The sequence below is a fragment of the Cryptomeria japonica genome, chromosome 9 (assembly GCF_030272615.1).
Source record: "Cryptomeria japonica chromosome 9, Sugi_1.0, whole genome shotgun sequence".
In the NCBI taxonomy this organism is placed as follows: domain Eukaryota; kingdom Viridiplantae; phylum Streptophyta; class Pinopsida; order Cupressales; family Cupressaceae; genus Cryptomeria; species Cryptomeria japonica.
Window position 1 is genome coordinate 601,620,043 of NC_081413.1, and position 19,719 is coordinate 601,639,761.

At 35.4% G+C, this 19,719-nt stretch overlaps 1 protein-coding gene across 5 annotated transcripts in view; it reads right to left on the minus strand.

The window, feature by feature from the left end:
* The window catches only part of LOC131074513 (F-actin-capping protein subunit alpha), an 89,120-nt gene that overhangs the window by 50,388 nt on the left and 19,013 nt on the right, over positions 1-19,719 (minus strand). For all 5 annotated transcript variants that reach the window (XM_058011155.2, XM_058011153.2, XM_058011152.2 and 2 more), the window contains exon 4: positions 4,525-4,614. In XM_058011155.2, coding sequence (XP_057867138.1) covers positions 4,525-4,614 — 90 coding nt within the window. The remainder of the gene's footprint in view (positions 1-4,524; positions 4,615-19,719) is intronic.

The following is a 19,719-nucleotide window of genomic DNA, read 5'->3' on the forward strand; positions in this document are numbered from 1 at the left end:
CTTCTCATAAAATCATTAGGAAAAAAATCAAAGATCTCACAAACACGAAAAGAACCATGCTCTCATGCAGAAACATGAAACACAGTAACCACCAGCTCCTTGAATACAGTTTAAACAAAGTTATCACCAACAACTTATCATAACTTATTTAGCTAACTGATTGTCACCCAGTAACTAACACAATGTTGTATTGAAAAACTGACTGGTTGTATTTAATTTATACCAATTATTGAATGTACTTATATTTATCTTCAACATTTCAAAAAATTGTCATCCACATCATATCACTATGCTGCTGAGCAAGATGCCAATGTATAACTAATCCAATTTAATGAGTGTTGTTATATACAATGAAAAGTTCTACCATATATTATGTAGAATATTAATCTATATATTCCCCATCTTTTATTGTTCTTATGGATACAAGTTACAACTGTTATGTTTCTCTCTTTATCTTGCAGGATAGTATCTTAAGCTTGTGCTGTAACAACATTAGACTTCACATTTATGCAGACTGACACAGTTCGTATAGAACTTCTTAACCAAAACACATAATATTAATGTTGAAATAATTGTGTAAATTACTTAAAAACTGATGGTATGATGATCATCACATTCCCTACTACCATAAAGAATGGAAGACATGGATTGCATCCTTAACAAGAGAAAGTACAGGACATTTAACTCAAGGAATATAATGAATAAAATAGAACCATGGATAAGTATCCACATGAATAGATAAATATATAAGAATGGACCAGATTAAGGTAATCTACCAAAAAAATATAAGATCCCAAGTCCAGGAAAATTCAATCGTGGACATTTACACCACAGGCCACACAAAAGATGGCAGAGGATATACAAGAATGATTCTGGCTTATTAGTCTTATAGAGAGTCAATTGAGAAAACCTGTCAAAATAGAAGACAAAAAGAAGACTTCCTGAAATTTCTATGAAGATAAAACAATGGAACAAAAAACCCTTGATTTAGCCCTGCCATTCTTATGAATATTAAGAAAAAATGAAAAGGAAAAACAAATTATATTAACATCCATGAAACTGAAGTAGGTCAGTAGGACTCAACATGTACATCCAGTTATAGAAGCATCAAGATTATATTAACATCCATGAAACTGAAGTAGGTCAGTAGGACTCAACATGTACATCCAGTAATCTACCAAAAAAATATAAGAGCCCAAGTCCAGGAAAATTCAATCGTGGACATTTACACCACAGGCCACACAAAAGGTGGCAGAGGATATACAAGAATGATTCTGGCTTATTAGTCTTATAGAGAGTCAATTGAGAAAACCTGTCAAAATAGAAGACAAAAAGAAGACTTCCTGAAATTTCTATGAAGATAAAACAATGGAACAAAAAACCCTTGATTTAGCCCTGCCATTCTTAAGAATATTAAGAAAAAATGAAAAGGAAAAACAAATCATATTAACATCCATGAAACTGAAGTAGGTCAGTAGGACTCAACATGTACATCCAGTTATAGAAGCATCAAGAAGGCCATTTTTAAAAAGGATGCAAAATCAGACCATGGTAAGAACTCAAGTACATTAATCTATCTAATGGATGTGAATCCAAAAGGCATCCATACACAAGCTTGAAGACATTTTAAATCAAATTACAAATTGTACAAGCATCACTATTGTTACAAATATTACAACAGTCCACATCACATACAAACTTGTGCCACAGATGCCAATCAACAAGAGAAAGTAAATAAGGACCTCAGCCGGTACTGACCCATGTCTGCATTAGAATTTGAGCATAGAATATAAGGACCCGCAGTCATCAATCACCATGAAGGAGCCAACGGAAGACCTGATCCTGTTGATGAGTGAGTGGCCTGGGCTAAGTGAGCTCAACTGAGCCATCCTAGGAGGAAGCACATCTCATCACTCATAAGCTCTCCCAGCACCCAAGGTTGAAGAATTTAAAATAATATTGCAATATTTAGTTTATAATGGTCAACTAGGTCATTATGATAGACTTTAGGAATATTCTTTATTCTTTTAGTTGTCGTTTGCTTTCTAAGTTGTCAATCGTATCCTTATCGAATAGATCTTTTGTATCTCTTATTTAAGGAGTCTATCGCTCCTTTGTTAATATTGAATATCTTTTGCTCTTTTGTACATCTTGGTAAAATTGTTAATGTGTGATTGCCTAGGTTGCTTGGAATGTGGACAAGGTAAAGTAATCTACTTTCCAGGTCAAGCAGATCAGATCCACCAATTATTTAGTGAGTGAACAAGGAAGGAAACACCCTAGTCATTGCTGTAGAAAGAGGAGTGCTATCCTAATACATCAACAATATCCTTGTAAGTAATTGTAACGTACAGTGGATGCTTAACACCACAATAACTAGAACAGAAGGAAAGGAGATAACCCATTTGGTAGTTCCTAGGCACCCTTATTCTAACACCTGCCACTGATCACTTCTCTTAGGTCTAGACCCAAAGCACCTCTAATCTAGAACAAGTGATCCTCTAGAATCTTTGCATTCGGAATTATATCTCCCTTGAATCTTGTAATACATAGGAAAGCTAAAATAAAGTGTTTACCGATTCCGATCTTCTATAGAAAACAATGGCAACAAACCCTATTATCCCTAGGAATAACAATGTTCTATAAAATCCATAACCAGTGAGAACACCCCCTTAGGTGACCATTAGGGATCATAAAGCCGTGGGTCTAGTGCTTCTAGATATAGTTGGGAAAGATGATGATATTATCAACAAACTATAGGAAATGCTCCCAAAAAATGCACTCTGAGAATGTTCAAGTATAGAGACTTTTATTTTCAAATTCTTGGTTTATTGTTACATTTTCAATTTATTGTAATTAGAATTTTAAGTGCATATATATGTAGAACTAGAAAGCCCTAGAGACCACCATGTAAACAGCACTAGAATTTATTCTTGGAAGGCTTCAACTTTTGGACATTACTATTTTGTATTTTCCAAGGTTACCAGGAAAAGACGGGTACTTGGAGACTCCGAAGACTGGTACCAGTACTGGTACGGCTAATTTTCAAAAATAGGAGGCGGGGGTACTTGGAGATGCCAATTTTTTTTTAATATACTTTAATAATTTCCAGAAAATATCATGACAGAGAACTTTGAAAACAAGAACAGTGGTAAAGTTTAACATTAACTTCAAAGTTGAAATTAAAATTGCTTATACTATCGACACCATAGCTAGTCTAAATGGTTTAAAGAAAGTAAGGTAATATAGGTATTGAGCACACTCAGTATTGTTGGCTAAATAGTAAAGGCAATTTCTCTTTAGACCATCACAATGACAAGAAATCAGTCATACAACTGTTTATGCAACTCTCAAAAAGTCTACACTGTCAATAGATCTGATCACTATAACTTTGCATGCATTTTTGTCTTCATGCGACACGGTTTCCTTATTAGTTATTACTTATTTCCCTACGACTTTGCTTTGCTGCAGGCTTATTTTATTTATTTGCTTTCCTTTTTTTGCCTTTTACTGCATTTTGCCCTAAGTTTTCTAGCAAGAGATGTCAAATTTTGGTCAGGAGACTTCGAAGACGGTAGCCAAAAGCACCCTATGCATCAAGAAGTTTCAAGAGATGTCTCCTATACCAGAGACACACCTCCGTCTCCAAGACGTGTCTCCAAGGGTAGGAGACAGGTCTCCTGGTAACTATTTCAGAACATTAAACCTGGTAAGCTACATTGCAATGAAATCAACAGTTAAGTCAGCTAAGTGCATTTATTGTGGGGAGAATTTTCTCAATATATTACTCAATTCGTGGCAAGGTCTTATGGGATACTTATTTTATTTCTTCACAAATTTGTTATATACTTTATCTGAGGGATTAATATACCTTGAGCCTTCTCTTATCTACACACTTATTGCTTCAAAATAATTCTTTGAAACTACCACGTAAGTGGTTAAACAAAGACTTCTGATATGTTTTCTTTTGCTTTTAGCTCCTGAATAACATTTTCTTCCCAGCTTAAACATGCAAGAATTTATTTTACATGCTTGTTAGTCATGTCCTTAACAAAAGGTAGTGAAGAATCCTAATGTATTACACTACCATAGTTGTTATTCAACTGTATAATACAACATCACAGAGACACACGTGCACACATACATATCAGAGCATGACAACAGTCAGTTGAATAATTATATACCTTAATTAATTGCACTAATTATTAGCAGTTATCAATTGTAATTATTAGACTCAAAACTTTGATCAAGGATCATGATCAATCAGTCTGATTTTTACTTAAAAATTAACACTGTCAATATTTTAGCTAAAACTGTATATTCAATTTCATTTGCAGTAATTCTCAATGGTTCAATTGATCAAACAAGTATATCTTTTAGTAAAATATTTAGATATGAATGTGTACATGCATTTTATGCATCACCTGGAACCCACACCACATACCCTAGCGACCTTGACATATTATTTCTGTCTAATTTGCATCTAAACTAAAATATGTTGCACAAACCAAATAAATAACTTACTTGCTTAACATGGTTAACAGTTGCAACTTGGGCAGTTCGTGGATCCAAATAATGAGTTTCATCAAGCTCACTAAATTCTGTCACAATCACCTGGAAGCATATTCATAAGTATTATATATCGATAACAAGCTTTTCAAAAATAAAACATTGTAGATGTAATCATGCAAATTTCTACAGTATTAGAAAATTTGAGCATATGATTTCACAATCTCAACAGGGCAAGAAAAGTTATATAACAAAACTATGTGCACATAAGATGGAACGAAAAAATCAGAAAGTGAAAAGCTTAAATTTGATTTGTAATATTCAAAAATGGCATTAAGAAACAAAAAACATAGTTTAAATTTTATGTTATCATTCTATAATGAAATTAGAATGAAAAGATGACTGGAACAAAAATTGGTCACCGGTGTGTTACATCAAAGGAATCATAGGCAATAAAAGAAACCAAAGAGATTTGCAAAGTAAACTCGTGTTAGTGACTAACCCAAGTGAAGGGATTTCTTAATCCCAGGTGATTCACTACTAAAAAAAATCCTATCTAAGATAAATATGAGAAATTTATCTGCATGTTGGACAAGGTAAGGGATAAGATTGTCAAATAGATATCAAGATACAACTTTGAAGAGCACGCGGTTATACTGGGAAAGAGGGGGTGGGGATGGTGGAGGGGACGGGGGGAGAGGGGGCTGAATCAGTATAACAACCAATTTAGACTTTTTCAACTTCAATCACAAGTATATAACTTATCTCATTAACATATTCATTGCATACCAACATTCATATGTAATTTAACTAATATGAACACAAGTAGAACACAAGTAGAACACAAGATATATACGTGGAAACCCTTACGAGAGAAAACCACGGCAATATATGCTTTTATAAATATCTTCTTTTACAATGTTTGTAGGTAACAACCCCTAACACTGTTTGTGAGCACCAACTCCCACAACTGAGCACCAACTCAGCAAGAGACACCAATCTCTTTTCTATGCGGCACCAACCTCCAAATCAAAACTAAGTCCCACCTTGATTGTTGCTTCTTCAACGGATGATGGACAATTCAATCTTTTCAAATCTGCCTATATTCCTTTCTCAATTGCATATTCTCTTCAAAAATCTGCATATATTTCTTTCACAACTTTATATATTCTCCTTCACCAATCTGCATTATTTCTTTCACAACTTTATCTATTCTCCTTCACAAATCTCCATTATTTCCCTTTCAAGACTTATCACAATCTTTCTCTTCTAAATCAGTGTGATCCCTCTTCTAAATCTGAAATAATCTTCCTCTCAAATCTGCCACAAAAAATTATCTTCTTAATCTGCTATTAATTCTTCGTATCCCTCCTATCAAATGTGCAATTTCTCTGGTCATACTGTCTTTACAAATCTGTTTTCTCTTTCATATAAGTATTATTCTTGATCTCTGCAAGATCTTACTCTTTATATCAGCATATTTTTCTTCCCAGCATCTGCACAGTCTATCTAGAATATAATTCCATAATTATTACATTTTACTTCACACATTCAAAACCCACATTTCTTTACCTTTTATATATTCTCATATGGAGCCATCCTTTACGTATGGGTATGTCTTTTACTAAGATTACACCTCTTCACATGAGTCGCAGCACTTCACAATAATTATACACATCACACCCATTCATTTCTTAATAAACTTTCTTTAATGAAATCATGTCTCTTTAATTTATTTGTTTTATCTTTTGACAAGTTGATTACTATTATTATACTCCACGTATTTCTTCACTGATCACTTCACATTGTCTGTTAACAAGTGCCAATGGATAAGCCAGCCAGGAATGCCCAGTAATACTTTAACCACTCGTTCTTTTGTGTCTTATCTCTGTCTATCAATTTTATATAAAATTGCTGCTCTAAAACCTTTTATCATCACTGTCTTCATTGGATTTGTTTGATCTGCATATATAATATTGGAGATCTCTTTAACAGATCGCTGCACTTCTTCATACACATTAATTGCTATAGTTGCTTTGTATTGTAGCCATTGCATCGCCCAACCATCTCCATTATTTTTCTTTTACTGAATCACATCCCTCCTCTTACCAAATTCCCTGCTGTGAGATTCAAACATATTGCACTTTTAATGATGAAGTCGCTGTCCATGATTGTTGTCGCAGCACTACTTTTGTATTATTAACTCTCCAATGAATTGGGCTTCTCAATAATTAATTGCTGCATTTTAGACTGAAAATACTGTTGTTTTGTTCTCAATAATAAAGCACTTGTTTAGAAGCAAATCGAATGTGTTCTTATATAACAGATCGCACCATTTTGAAAAAGATATTTTTCATGAATCAATGGTGAACTCCTAACCAAAACAAATCTCATAATCAAGTAACTTCCTTAATCAATCACTGACTTGTGAATTGTGCTTGTAAGTTTTCTTCATGATTGTTGTTTGGAGACTTAAAAAAAAACTATGATTACTGTTGTATTTGTTCTTCATCACTGCCCCTATTATTATTTATTATTTATAATACTTGGGCCATCAAAACATATTTAAGTATGTGTTATTCCATCAGGAAGTCAATCAATATAGAGTGTGGTCCGCCAACTTGAATTATTACACGTGATTGCTGCCTATTCTGAATCTGTACCGCTGCTTTGTTAACAATAAATTCATTAACCTCTTTAATAATTCTTGTCAGGCTAGCTTATTACTGATTCTCTGCCCATCAAATCACTGCATATCATAAACTTGCACCTTGTTAATTGTTAATCAAAATGATGATGTTGGCCCTATGCTTTAGTCTTTATCCTTGGGAGATCAGCATGCATTGCAATTACATATATTGCCTTCAATTTCAACTACGTCATCTGCCTACGAGAGAGAAATCTATGATTCCAAGCAGAGATCACTGTCATATAACATAAACTTGATCACTGCCATTATCAAGCTAAAGCGGTTCTTTTAATATCATTTCAAATCCTCTTCCATGAGGATAACATTTTTGGTTTCATTTAAGAACTATCTCAATGGTTTAACCTTATCATACCATGAGTATAACCATACTTTATTAACTCCACTACTATCCAATGTATAATGTATTGAATATGATCAATGTATTCATGTAACTTGGACATCAATAGTAAGTATGCTTCTTATATTTGACATCAATGACAACTTGCTTTCTTGACATCAATGACAACATTTCCAACAAACCTTACAATGAGAGTTAGACCCATCATTCATCACAGATGAACCAAATGAAGAGACCCTTACATATGTCAGATTGAGATTATGCATTGAGCCCAAACTGGAATGTGGTTAACCCTAGAAGAGTATCTTGCAGTAATAATGAGCTAAATCAAGGTTTTTGTCTCTATTGAGAGGATGTATACTGAGAAATGTTAATACGGATACCCATACAAAACTATGTTTTTGTACCCCTTTTTGTCAGTTTGTTAACAATTGATCCTTGAATTTACATCAATACCAAGTCAATTGTAGTCCTCCTAATCAGTTTTCAAGGTCATCTTGTCATGGTCTGTATTTTTTTTCTTCTTTATTTTTTCAGGGAAAAATAATTGCCAAAAGCTGATAAGGAGTAAACAATGACAATGTTCAAGGGAAAAAGGCAAAGCAAAGAATAATGAAAACCAAGAAGAGAACAAGGACACGGATAGGGCACATGCAGTAGTTTTTCAGCCATGCATATAAGTTGTAAGGCAGATTGACACGCCTTTTTCTTGGTTTGACTATCACTTTTTTCCTCCAAAGCATATCAAGAAAGTGAGGCACATATCAGCTGGCAAACCCATGAAGAGATTCTTCCTAAAACATGAAGGGGAACCCAATACAAGTCAGATGCAATTTTTGATGGCAAGAATGCAGTACAACTCTGCCTACATCTTGGAAATTGGCAGTAAATTATCTGATCTATGCATAACAAAGAAGAGATAACTGAATGCTAAGTGAAACACACCTATGATTTAAGGAGTCACAAATTCAGGTACATATTTTGAATGGTTACACCATCCCTAAACTCCTCCAGTGCACTTCTTCATTGACTGAACCATTAAATTTTTTCACCAGGCTATCAAAACAGGTCATAAGTTGCCCAGGCATGTGCCTGAAGTGGTTTTACCACTAGAATTCTGCACCCAAATTTCAACCATGGCCGAATCATTTTTTTGGTTGGCAAAGACCAGCAAAAGTTCTGCCTAAGATTATAAAATAAGTGGCAAAGAAATCATTAATCTCTTCCCAGCATTTGAAGGGAATATTAAACATGAGATGGGGCATGCTTTTGGTTGTCACTGCCACATAAAAAAACTGTCATACATCATAAAACTTGGTTTCTTTACTGAAACACGTTATACATGAAAGGGAAATAAAATCAGACATAGGCACACTTTCATAAGAGTTTTGCCACTCAATTCTCCACCAATCATTGGAAAAGTAGAAGCTAGTGTTAATCATAGGTTTGCAAATGGGTACTTACCCAAGGCATCCACCAATAGTGTATTTGCCAACAAATATTTCAGCCCATTACAATAAAGAGGCAAATGGATTAGTTACATGTTCCGAAGAGACTGAAAGGACTTCAAGTGGATTCAAGGAGCACTTTTGTGATGGCTTTGTCATCCAAAAATTCCTCCAAACACACATTATCTATTGCATTTGCCACACCAAAGCTTTAACTATCTCTATTCAGTTAGATGAAAGCAGAAACAGGACAAAAGCATGCAAGGAAGGGATCATTGCTTACATAAAAGCAATGCATCCATGCCATATTGGAGGCAAGGTTGCCAGGAGACCAGTACTGGGAAGGGAGACTACTACCTGTGCCGGTATATCTATTTTTGAAAAATAGGAGCTGGGGGCACCCGGACACGCCATTTTTTAATATAAATTATTATTTTGCTAACAGTAAAACCGAAATATCATGACAATTTACTTTAAAAACAAAAGTACTGGTAAAGTTTAAACACACAAACTCAGAAATGTTGATAGCTCGATAGGCTTATACACAAACAAAAAACAAAATCAGAAATAGGAAATCTATTCTCTATACTTCTATTTCATCCATTTCTAGGTCCTCAACTATAATGCTATCAAAACAAAATCAGAAATAGGAAATCTATTCTCTACACTTGCATTTCATCCATTTCTAGGTCCTCAACTATTATGCTCTCCAAGGACTCACCACTCTCAAGCTCGGGTTCCTTTGTTGGTAGTAGAACTGGGGGTAAATCACTAAGGCCGTCTACTTCAATCACTTCAACCACCAAGCCAGCAACTTCTCCATCAGGTGAAATTTGATCCCATTTTGTTGAAGGGCCCTCCTTGTACCCAAGCTCTCCATGAGAGAGAAGATGAAGTGAGCTATATGTATACTAGTTTCTCCACTTTGTTTGACCCTAATCGGTAGTGGATGAACAAAACCTATGTAACCGGTTTGCCTGCAGGAGACCACACGACTCGGTCTAGTTTGACCATGTTCAGGGTCTAGGTTCAAGCAAGGTCCCCCCAACAGACTGTGGATCTGGCCTAGATGAACCCAAGCAAAATTTTGCCACCTCACATGTCCAACTAGCGAATTTCAACATTTTTTAAATTATTTTTACTTTTTTACTATGTTACCCCGAGTTTCCGGGATGGGGACGGCAGGGGGCGGCGGGACGAGTTTCCAGGATGGCAAATTTTTTTGCCAATTTTGGGGACGGTGGGGGGACGGCTATATAAAATATAGGGAAAATTTGAAATATATAGTGAAATTTTAAATGTTCATATGAAAAATAGATAAAGCATGTATGTATACATTATATTCATATGAAAACATGGATAAAGCAAGTATATGTACATTATAGAACCTTAACATACCACATTTGTGTTTAGAATTCATTGTCAATACTCAATATGCATTCATAATTGAAAATACATTGTCAATATGCCAACACTTGTTTGCATGTAGTTCACTATTTCTTTCTGGTTAAAGGATATTTTGATAGTCTTCCATTTCTATTATGACCTACAACCGCTTCTTTATGCACTACAAAGTTTTGGATGTTTGTGAAATTCTATACCGAGTTGTTATTCATATTTTTGAGTGCTTTTGGCTATGATTCAGACCTGTTTACCTTTCATAATTGTGAAAAGTCCAATATTGCAGACCTACCACCACTTTTTTACGCACTACCGTGTTCCAAGTGTTTGTGAAATTTATTACCAGCCTGCTGCTCATTATTTCTAAGTGCTTTTGGAAGTGATTCAGACATGTTTACCCATCATATTAGTGAAAATCCAATTTTATAGACCTATAATAAAATAAAATAAATGTTTTTTTGAGCATTTGAGTCTTTTTTTGTTTTTTAAATGTGCTGGGAAAAGGGGGATGGCTGGCTGTCCCCGGGACGGATAGGGGACGGGAGGACATCCCCTTTGAGAGTCACTACCGTCCCCAAGTTTCTGGGACGTTTCCCACAAATTTTGCAATTTTGGGGACGACGGGGGGACGTCCCCTAGCCGTTCCCAAGTCCCCGAAACGTCCCCGATACGGGGACAGGGGATTTTAACCCCGAGACGCGTCACCAGGTTACGTAGCTTTTTTACTCTAAAAAGTGTCATTCGACCCCCAACCCTAGAATATGACATACAAAACATCCAAAAGGCCAAAGAAAACTCATTTTTCACATTGTGAATGGAAAACAAAAAATATTTTCCTCCATTGTTGAACTCATTTTCTTCCTTGTCATTGCACAAATAGAGTTGAAGATTGATCATTCAATGCTTCAAGCTGGTTGTTGTGCTATTCCTGCACATTTGCAAATGTTCACTTATTGTCAAGGAGATCATAGAGGATGATTTCTTCAAAAGAGGTAGGTTATTTTTTAGTTTTTGGTTTTTTTTCCTACATTTTTTTAGAAATGAACTCTCTTGTTTTTTTGGTTTGTTTTCATTCTTCTAGATAGCTTAACACATGCTTAATTTTTTTAAATGAATTGACTATTAAATTGTATTTATATATTTTTGTTTTAAAATTTCATTTGTTTCAATTTTTCAAATGTGTTGTTTATTGAACTTGTTGTCTTAGGTATTACAACGGCAATTGTTTCTAACTTCATGAGCCAATTCCTCTTCAAAACAGAATTTGTTGAAATGGTACAACAACTTCCAAGTGATGCAGGTTATGTTTGGATTTGTGATTATTGTAAAGATAAATATTTGAGCTCATAAAATCGAGTGAAAGGCCATTTATGAAAGATCCCTCAACTAGGCATCAAATTTTGTTAAAGTGAAGCTGGTAACTCTACCACTTTCTTATGCTCAGCCTACAAAGAGCCAACCATTTTTGTCCATACCTAACGAACAACCTATGCCCTCTACACATAAGAGATCAAAGGGACCACTGGAGTCTAGAGAAATTGTCCATCAAGATATCGTGAAATGTGTCTATGTGAATGGATTGGCATTCAATGTTGTTCACTCACCATGTTGGCTAAAAATGGTGACATCAATTAATGGGGCTCCAAAAGGGTACAAGGGCATTGGTTTTGTGAAGGTGCATAGCATCTTATTAGATAAAAGGTGAAATTTGTAGAGGACACCTTGAAGCCTATAAATATTTGTGACTTGGAAAAGGGGTGTTCATCATTTCTAATGGATGGAAAGATGCAAAAAATTGTTCATTGATCGATGTTATTGCAGTGTCCCATAAAGGGGCAATGTTTTTGAGACCAATGGATTGTGAGGTGAAGGATGGTGCATTTATTGCTAACATTCTTTGTCAAGCCATTAAGGAAGTGGGCCCTCAAAATGTTGTACAAGTTATTGCAAACAATACCAAAAATTGCAGGGTTTTTGGGTAAATGGTTCAGGAGTGTTATTCACACATTTTTTGGACACGTGTTGTCCACTCCCTCAACCTAATGCTACAAAAAATTGGCACCAAAATTGATTGGATAGAAGAGGTGTATGCTAAGGCCGAAGGGATACATATGTTTGAAACCAACCACCATATGTTGCAAGGCATATTTAAAACATTCTCGATATTAGAGTTGTTGAAGGTAAGTTAAATAATAGATATGTTTCTATTTATTAAATGTGTTAATTTTTGTAAATTTAATTTTTTTTATTTTGATTTTTAAATAGGTTGTTGAGATCTATTTTGCCTCATGTGTTGAGACAACTTTTGAAGGTTCCTGAGGCACTTTCTAACATGGTCATCAGCCCAAATTGGTCCATATGGAGGCAATCTAGCACTACTAGTGCAACAAAAGTGAAGAAAATAATTCTAGATGACATGTGGTGGTATCATATATTGAGCATGATCCATTACACAGACGTGGATAGGCCATGTTTAAGGCGAGGAATATGATGTCATCGACTCAATGATTAAGAATTTGAGAAGATGAAAATCATCATAAATGCAAAAGAGCAAGATCTTGAAGGAAAAATCTTCAAAGAACTACACAAAATCATTGTAAAGCGATGGAACGAAATGACCACTCTAATGCATTTTCTTGCCTTTGCAGTGAGTCCCAAATTATATAGTCCTCAACTCCATTCTATGACAACAAGAGTTACCCCATATAGAGATGTGGTAGTCACTCAAGGGTACAAGGTAGCACTTCACAGACTCTTCAGTGATCGTCACATCCAGGATCCAATGAGGGCTAAGTTCATGGATTTTGCATCTAACAACTGTGATCTTGATGTTCATTGGACAAATATTTGGTCAATATATCATGACCCCAAGCTTGACATCCCAATAAGTTAGTTTGAATCATCTTACAAGAAGATTACACAGATTTCGTAAAAACGTGATGAAAATATAATGCGTATTGTTCAATCTTCATTTACAATGGATTGTTAAGTGCAAGTAAAATGTTAAGGGAGGTCATTAAGGTAAACGAATAAGTAAGAGCAGCAATTTAGATCTAAGGAGGAGACACCACCTTTAAAGGGAAGGGTCAAACCAAAGGTCACAATGCTTCAGAAAAACACACCATTGACGTTCAATACAGTAAAACACCTCTGCAGATGCATCAGCAATCAGTGAGATGTGTTTTTAGAAGATATCAATAGCAAACACTATTGATCATCCCCCAAACACTTCTGCAGAAATGTCAAAATTAGATTAGCAGATCGGCAAGCAATAACCATCCCAATCCCCAAACAAGAGATTGAACTTCTAGTGAAGCAATAGTTGATATCAGATCAGGCAAAGTCACACAATCCATCAAAAGATATATACATTCAACCCCTTGGGTGTAAACAATACTCACATCATATTTATACCAAGGGGTCGAATGATGGCTAGCTATCTTTTAATGGATTGTGCGACTTTGCCTGATCTGATATATATATATATATATATATATATGCTGTGAGTATTGTTTATACCAAGGGGTTGAATGTATGGCTGCCTATCTTTTGATGGATTGTCTAACTTTGCCTGATCTGATATATATATATGCAATTTTAAGTGTGAAAGTAATACTCAAGTGTATGCTTTTGTTTGAAATCCACCTTGCGAGAGAGAGGGTCTAAGGTATAAGAGAAGGGTGGCAAGCGGGCTCATAAGTAAGTCGTCCTAGAAGGACCATTGCGGCCTAGGACAACGAAGGCACTTGTAGAATCAAGTAACCCCTTACAACCTCACTCCTGACTCCACAAGATGGCAATTGTCTGCAAACAGACAAGACATAGTCAGGGAAGCAAGTACAAGCAGCCCAATAAGTAGGCCACCTTGGTGGATGTCCAAATTGACTGCCCATAGAGGCCAACAAGGCTCTAGCATTCACTTGGATCTTGGGTTTTGAAAGATCCTGACTAGGAGATGGCACAATTCTGATTTGTATTGTTTCAAAATCAATCTTTGACCAGCGCATTGAAGCTAGGAGTTTCCTCGAGGAAGTTTGAGTGTAATGCATTTTTTGGGGGTTTTTAGATGATAAAATGTATGATGCAATGTAGAAATGCAAGCAATAACAAACAACAACTACTGAAACCAAATTTCAGAATGTCTGATTTACTAACAGCAATTAACAAATGCAAAGAATAATTGAATTTCAACACTAACATGTCAAATTGGCCTACCAAGGGTCCAACGCCTTGCCTAGAGGGCTTCTTTATTGACTTTATTGAAGGAAAATACTACTGCACGAGCTTCCAAAGTGCACCAACAGCTCCAATGAGTTTTATTCTTCTAAACAATAATTATCAAAAACAATTGAATGGATGGCTAGGAATTCTGAAGCTTATTCTGAAATCTTGCCAGGAGAGATCACCAAATTGACCCTATTTTCCCCTCTAATTTGCTGATATCATTCAAATGTGCCCTGAATTCACAGAAGAGATCATTGATCTGCCCTAGTGACCTCCCAACAATGATTTTCCAACCAATAGCTGCTGCTGAATTCCCTTTATTAATTTATTTGCATCCCACAGGCTGATTGGGATGGTACGGCTGACCTAGGAGAGGTACGGCTGGCATGAATAAACAATAACTTGCTGAAAGTGTCAACCAAAGTGCTCAGATCTGATTATCAGACTGTAACCCTACTGTAGCTGCTAACAAATACTGGTTTTTGGCCCTTATTGGCAAAATATGAACATTCTAGGCAAAATCGATAGCTTAAATATGAGAGGGATTTCGTCCTCTCGCGAAAATCTAAAGGTTTTTGTCTCCAAATTCAGTTCAGACACCTGCAATAGATGTTGCAGACCTGCAAATACCAAATGGCTCTCAAAAATAATAATTTTCCAATCATAGATGTGCAAAATGAGCTCCCAAACACCTTTTATTTTCAGCCCAAACCCTAATTTTGAATTAGGGTTTCATTTGCCCTTTTTAATTAATAAAATAACTTTGTTTTATTTGCAAGACAATCCCTATAGAAGTTCGATTGGCTAGAGGGGTCAATTATTCATTGAATGGGGTCAAAATCACTTAAGCCAACTCCTCCAAGTTGCCATGCCTAGGAAAGGTGTTATAGCTTTTATTTAATAATAAAATAAGATAAGTGATTAATATAATCACCCTTTCATTATTTGATTAACTTAGGAAATATTAATTTTATTCATCAAGTGCTCAAATAAACTCAGAACTGTAAACTGATTGAAGCCACCTGCCTGTGGATAATGCATGAGCCACATAAGCCAACTAGTAATTTTCCCCTAAAATCTAGGGATGCTCCTAAAAAGTAGGAGACCGGAGTTGCCAACCTGAAACTAAATCCCAATGGTCCTCCTCTGTTGTGTGCACCTCTAGAAGGCCTGTCAGTGAACCGGGAGTTACTCCTAAAAAATAGGAGCACCTCCTAGAAAAAAGGAGATACACTCAAAGTCTCCAAAACATTCCCAGAGGTCTCTGGATGCCACATAGACCACTCCCAGTCAATCCCTAAAAAAATAGGTATCCTTCCTAAATTTTAGGAAACTATCGTCAACTGCTACAAACTACCTGAAAGGTTCATGTATGACTCTCTAAGCCCCTGAGTTGGTTCCCTCCACGCTCTGCTGGCCTACAGGAACCAAATAATAGACCAACCCTACTAGAAATGTTGTTACTAAGGAAGGGCAAAAATTGGGGACACGACAGGTTTAGTGTAGAAATGGGATCGAGCATGCCCATCATGTCTCTTTCCCCAAACCCTAATGTGTTTATGAATGTGTTTATGTACTGTTATTGATAGTCTATAAATATGATATGGTTTGACTAACTCTAATAATTAGATATATATGTGTGTGTGTGTGTGTATTGCATGGGTTGTTCATGTGGTGATTGCAGGATCCAAATCTAGGATCGCATCATTGAGGAAAGATTTGTTTGGTAAGATGCAACCCTAACCCTAATTTGTTGCAATTGTTATTCTAGGGCAAATAAGGAAGGGGACATTACAATTGGTATTAGAGCATCTTTTATGCCATTCTATGAATGGTAGTTAAGGCAAAATAGCCAAAGGGCTCAAAGTGCTTTAGAAAGAGAAGAAAGAAAGCTTGTGTCTGCCAACCATCCTACACCAAGCAACACCATGCGTGAACAAATGAGCAATGAGTTAAGGACCTTCATGGAACAAACCACTCAAGCCCTCATGGAACAGAACGAGAGGAATGAAAGAACCACCCAACTTCTCCTTCAAGACATTAGAAATATGAGCAGCAATAATAGAAGGGAAACTAATTCTAATCACTCAAAGAATAATAATATCTCCCCAAGGGTATCCTAGGCCAACAAGACCTCCCTTCCTACCTAGGGAGGAACATGTAGCAGAGGGAGAAGCAAACAAACCACCCATGGATAATTTGCAAAAAGATATACAACATACAAATAGATAAACACAATAAACACAAGATATATCGCGGGTAAAACCCTTTTGAGATAAAAACCACACACTCCAAAAGCCACCCAATATATTATTCAGAAAACAACAACAAAATACAATAAACTTGTATAGAAAGCTTCTCACAAGAGTATCACCAACCAAAGAACTAGAGGTAACTCAATAGCTATAAGAATCTTACACACAACCTCCATCTCACGCACCTAATATATGGGAGATACAATACATGAAACCATGAAACAATATTACAAAACCATGAGCTAAAACCACTCAAAAAGTGGCACACAACTTAAATCCAATCCAAGATGCCTTATGATGTGTCAAAACATACACCAACACGTGTAACCCCTTTTTATAGTTCATTTATTTGTCCAACATGTTTTTATATTTCTTATTTCAAGAGACCCAACTTCCAAAGGCCATTCCAAAGGCCATAATTTTTTAATCGGTTGTTTGATTGACAAACCATTTGAAGTGCCGGAAATCTCATGATGTGCTCTATCAAGCTATAACCCGATACATCGGTTATGGACACTTTCAAGCCATTTTGAAGCCTCTAGGGCCTTCAAAATTGACAAAGAAACTATTGTTTGCAACTCTCAAAAACAGAAACTTTAATATCTCCAAGTCTAGACATGATCTTGCAATGAAAATTTATTGGCATGCTTATCTAGCCAATCCGAAGCTTTGGGGAAAATTTTGGACTAGTTCGTGCCCAAATGAAAACTTAATATAAATAGTAACCTTATCTAAATGCAAGGTTAAGACACCATTTTCCTAACAATAATAATATGATAATTTTTAAGTGGAATAATGAACAAATATTATATCTTTCGACATACTTTACCTATATTCCTCTAAAGATAGGTATGTTAAATTTTATATATTAAATAATAAATATTAAAAATGAGTCTTTGAAAGAGGTGAATCAAACAACACTTTCCATTGGATTTGACTAATCTGTGAAGCTCTTGATTTCAGCTCTATGTGAACACCAATCGGCTAAAACAGCATGAAAAATGGTTCGGCAAATTCCTTTTTGAGAATGCCTATATAAACAAGAGGACGATGAAGGATGTCAAGGACCTCGTCAATGGGGACAGAGCACTTTCCATTGCTTACCATGATGATATTTAGGGCTTGACAAACTTCTTTCCCACCTAAGTTTCTCATCTTTTCCAAACAACTAAATATATTTTCATTACTAAAATCCTGAGTGTGGTTCCATACGAACTTTAAGGCAAATTTAAACATTTTTTTTAGATTCTTCTGGAGTTTGCCAAAATTCAAACTTCATACATAAATTTTTGTGAACCCTCTAACATAAGTGCTAATTGCTACAATTTGTTTGGAAATAGATCATATTGTACTAACTAATAAGATTTGTTTCGAATACATACCTGACTTGTTGTGAAGTTGTTATTTATTTTGAAGTAACAATGATTTTAGAAAGAATTGTCATTATTTTAAAACGAAATTATTTGGTGGTGATAGATTCAATAGTTGTTTGTGTTACACGTTTTATCTATTAGAAATTAATATACTCGTATTTTAAACTAATTCAAGAATCGTGTCTACTAACTCTACAAAATGACCTTATGCCACATCACGTCTACTTAGAACTCTGCAAAACAACCTTGTGTCACGTCACATCTTCTCAAACCCTGCAAAACAACCTCGCACAATGTTTTCTAGTTTTTTCGATTCATTTTATTCTTTTCATATGGAGATTCATTGAAATGTAGGGTTTTTTAGGGTTTTTTGTTTTTTTAAATGAAAACTTAAAGAAACGTCAACAGGATGTCTTTGCACACATTTCTTGTATAAGAAACACATCCCAATCCTCAAGACACGTATCAAAGGAAGTCTAATTGTAGGATTCTCAAGGCTAGTGATAGTTTTTGAAGAGTCTTCAATCACAACCTTCACAATCTCCTCTTTCCTTGTCTTCATTGCTATTACACAATCTGAAATGAGTTATCCCCTCCTCCAATTTGCATACCAAAGCATTGGGATAGTGAAGAGGTCATTTTCAAGAAAACAAGTTGTCGTCATGCTGGGATGTGGTTTAGGGTTTCTATTAGAATATTTAATTCTATGTTAGTCACCTATTTTTAGTTCCTTGGTTAATGGTCATTTACGTTTATGTTCCTTGGTTAATGGTCATTTACATTTATCTATTAGCTTTTAAGCTTAATTTAGCTTTCGCGCTTAATTTAGCGTTTAGCTCTTTAGTCTTTTACTTTAACGTTATGTTCTAATTATAGAACATCATCTTGTAACCTCTATATATACGTGTGTATATTGTTCGATGTAATTATCCGATTATTGAATCATTCATTCAATTTATTTTTCATGGTATCAGAGCATGGAAATTAAAAATTTCGAAAGTTTTTATTATTAAAATTTTTCTAAGTTTTTATTGAAGAGATTTTTTTTTTTAAAAGAGCAGGGTCTTTTTCTCTTCCTGGGCGGATTTTTTTTTTTTTGCAAGTTGAAAATTTTCCTAGGGTTTCTGCAATTTTCGACTAGGGTTTTGACCCTTCAGTTCAAGTCGAAATTTTATTCTAGTTGTAGATTCTTGGTGGGTTTTTCAAGACCTCAACTGGGTCGTCGTCATATTTTTCTAGGTGCATCGTTTTCCGTGCCTTGATATTTGAGCCATCGGATATGCATTCTGTTTTCAAATTCTTGGTGGGTTTTTCGAGAGCTTTTTTGGGTTGGACTCATATTTTTTGGGGTGCCTCGTTTTTCATGCCTTGAATTTTGTGCCAACAAATTTGCCTTGGAATTTAAAAATAGTTCGCAATTTCTGCTAATTTTGTGGACGTCAGGAATTTTACTGTCTTCTGG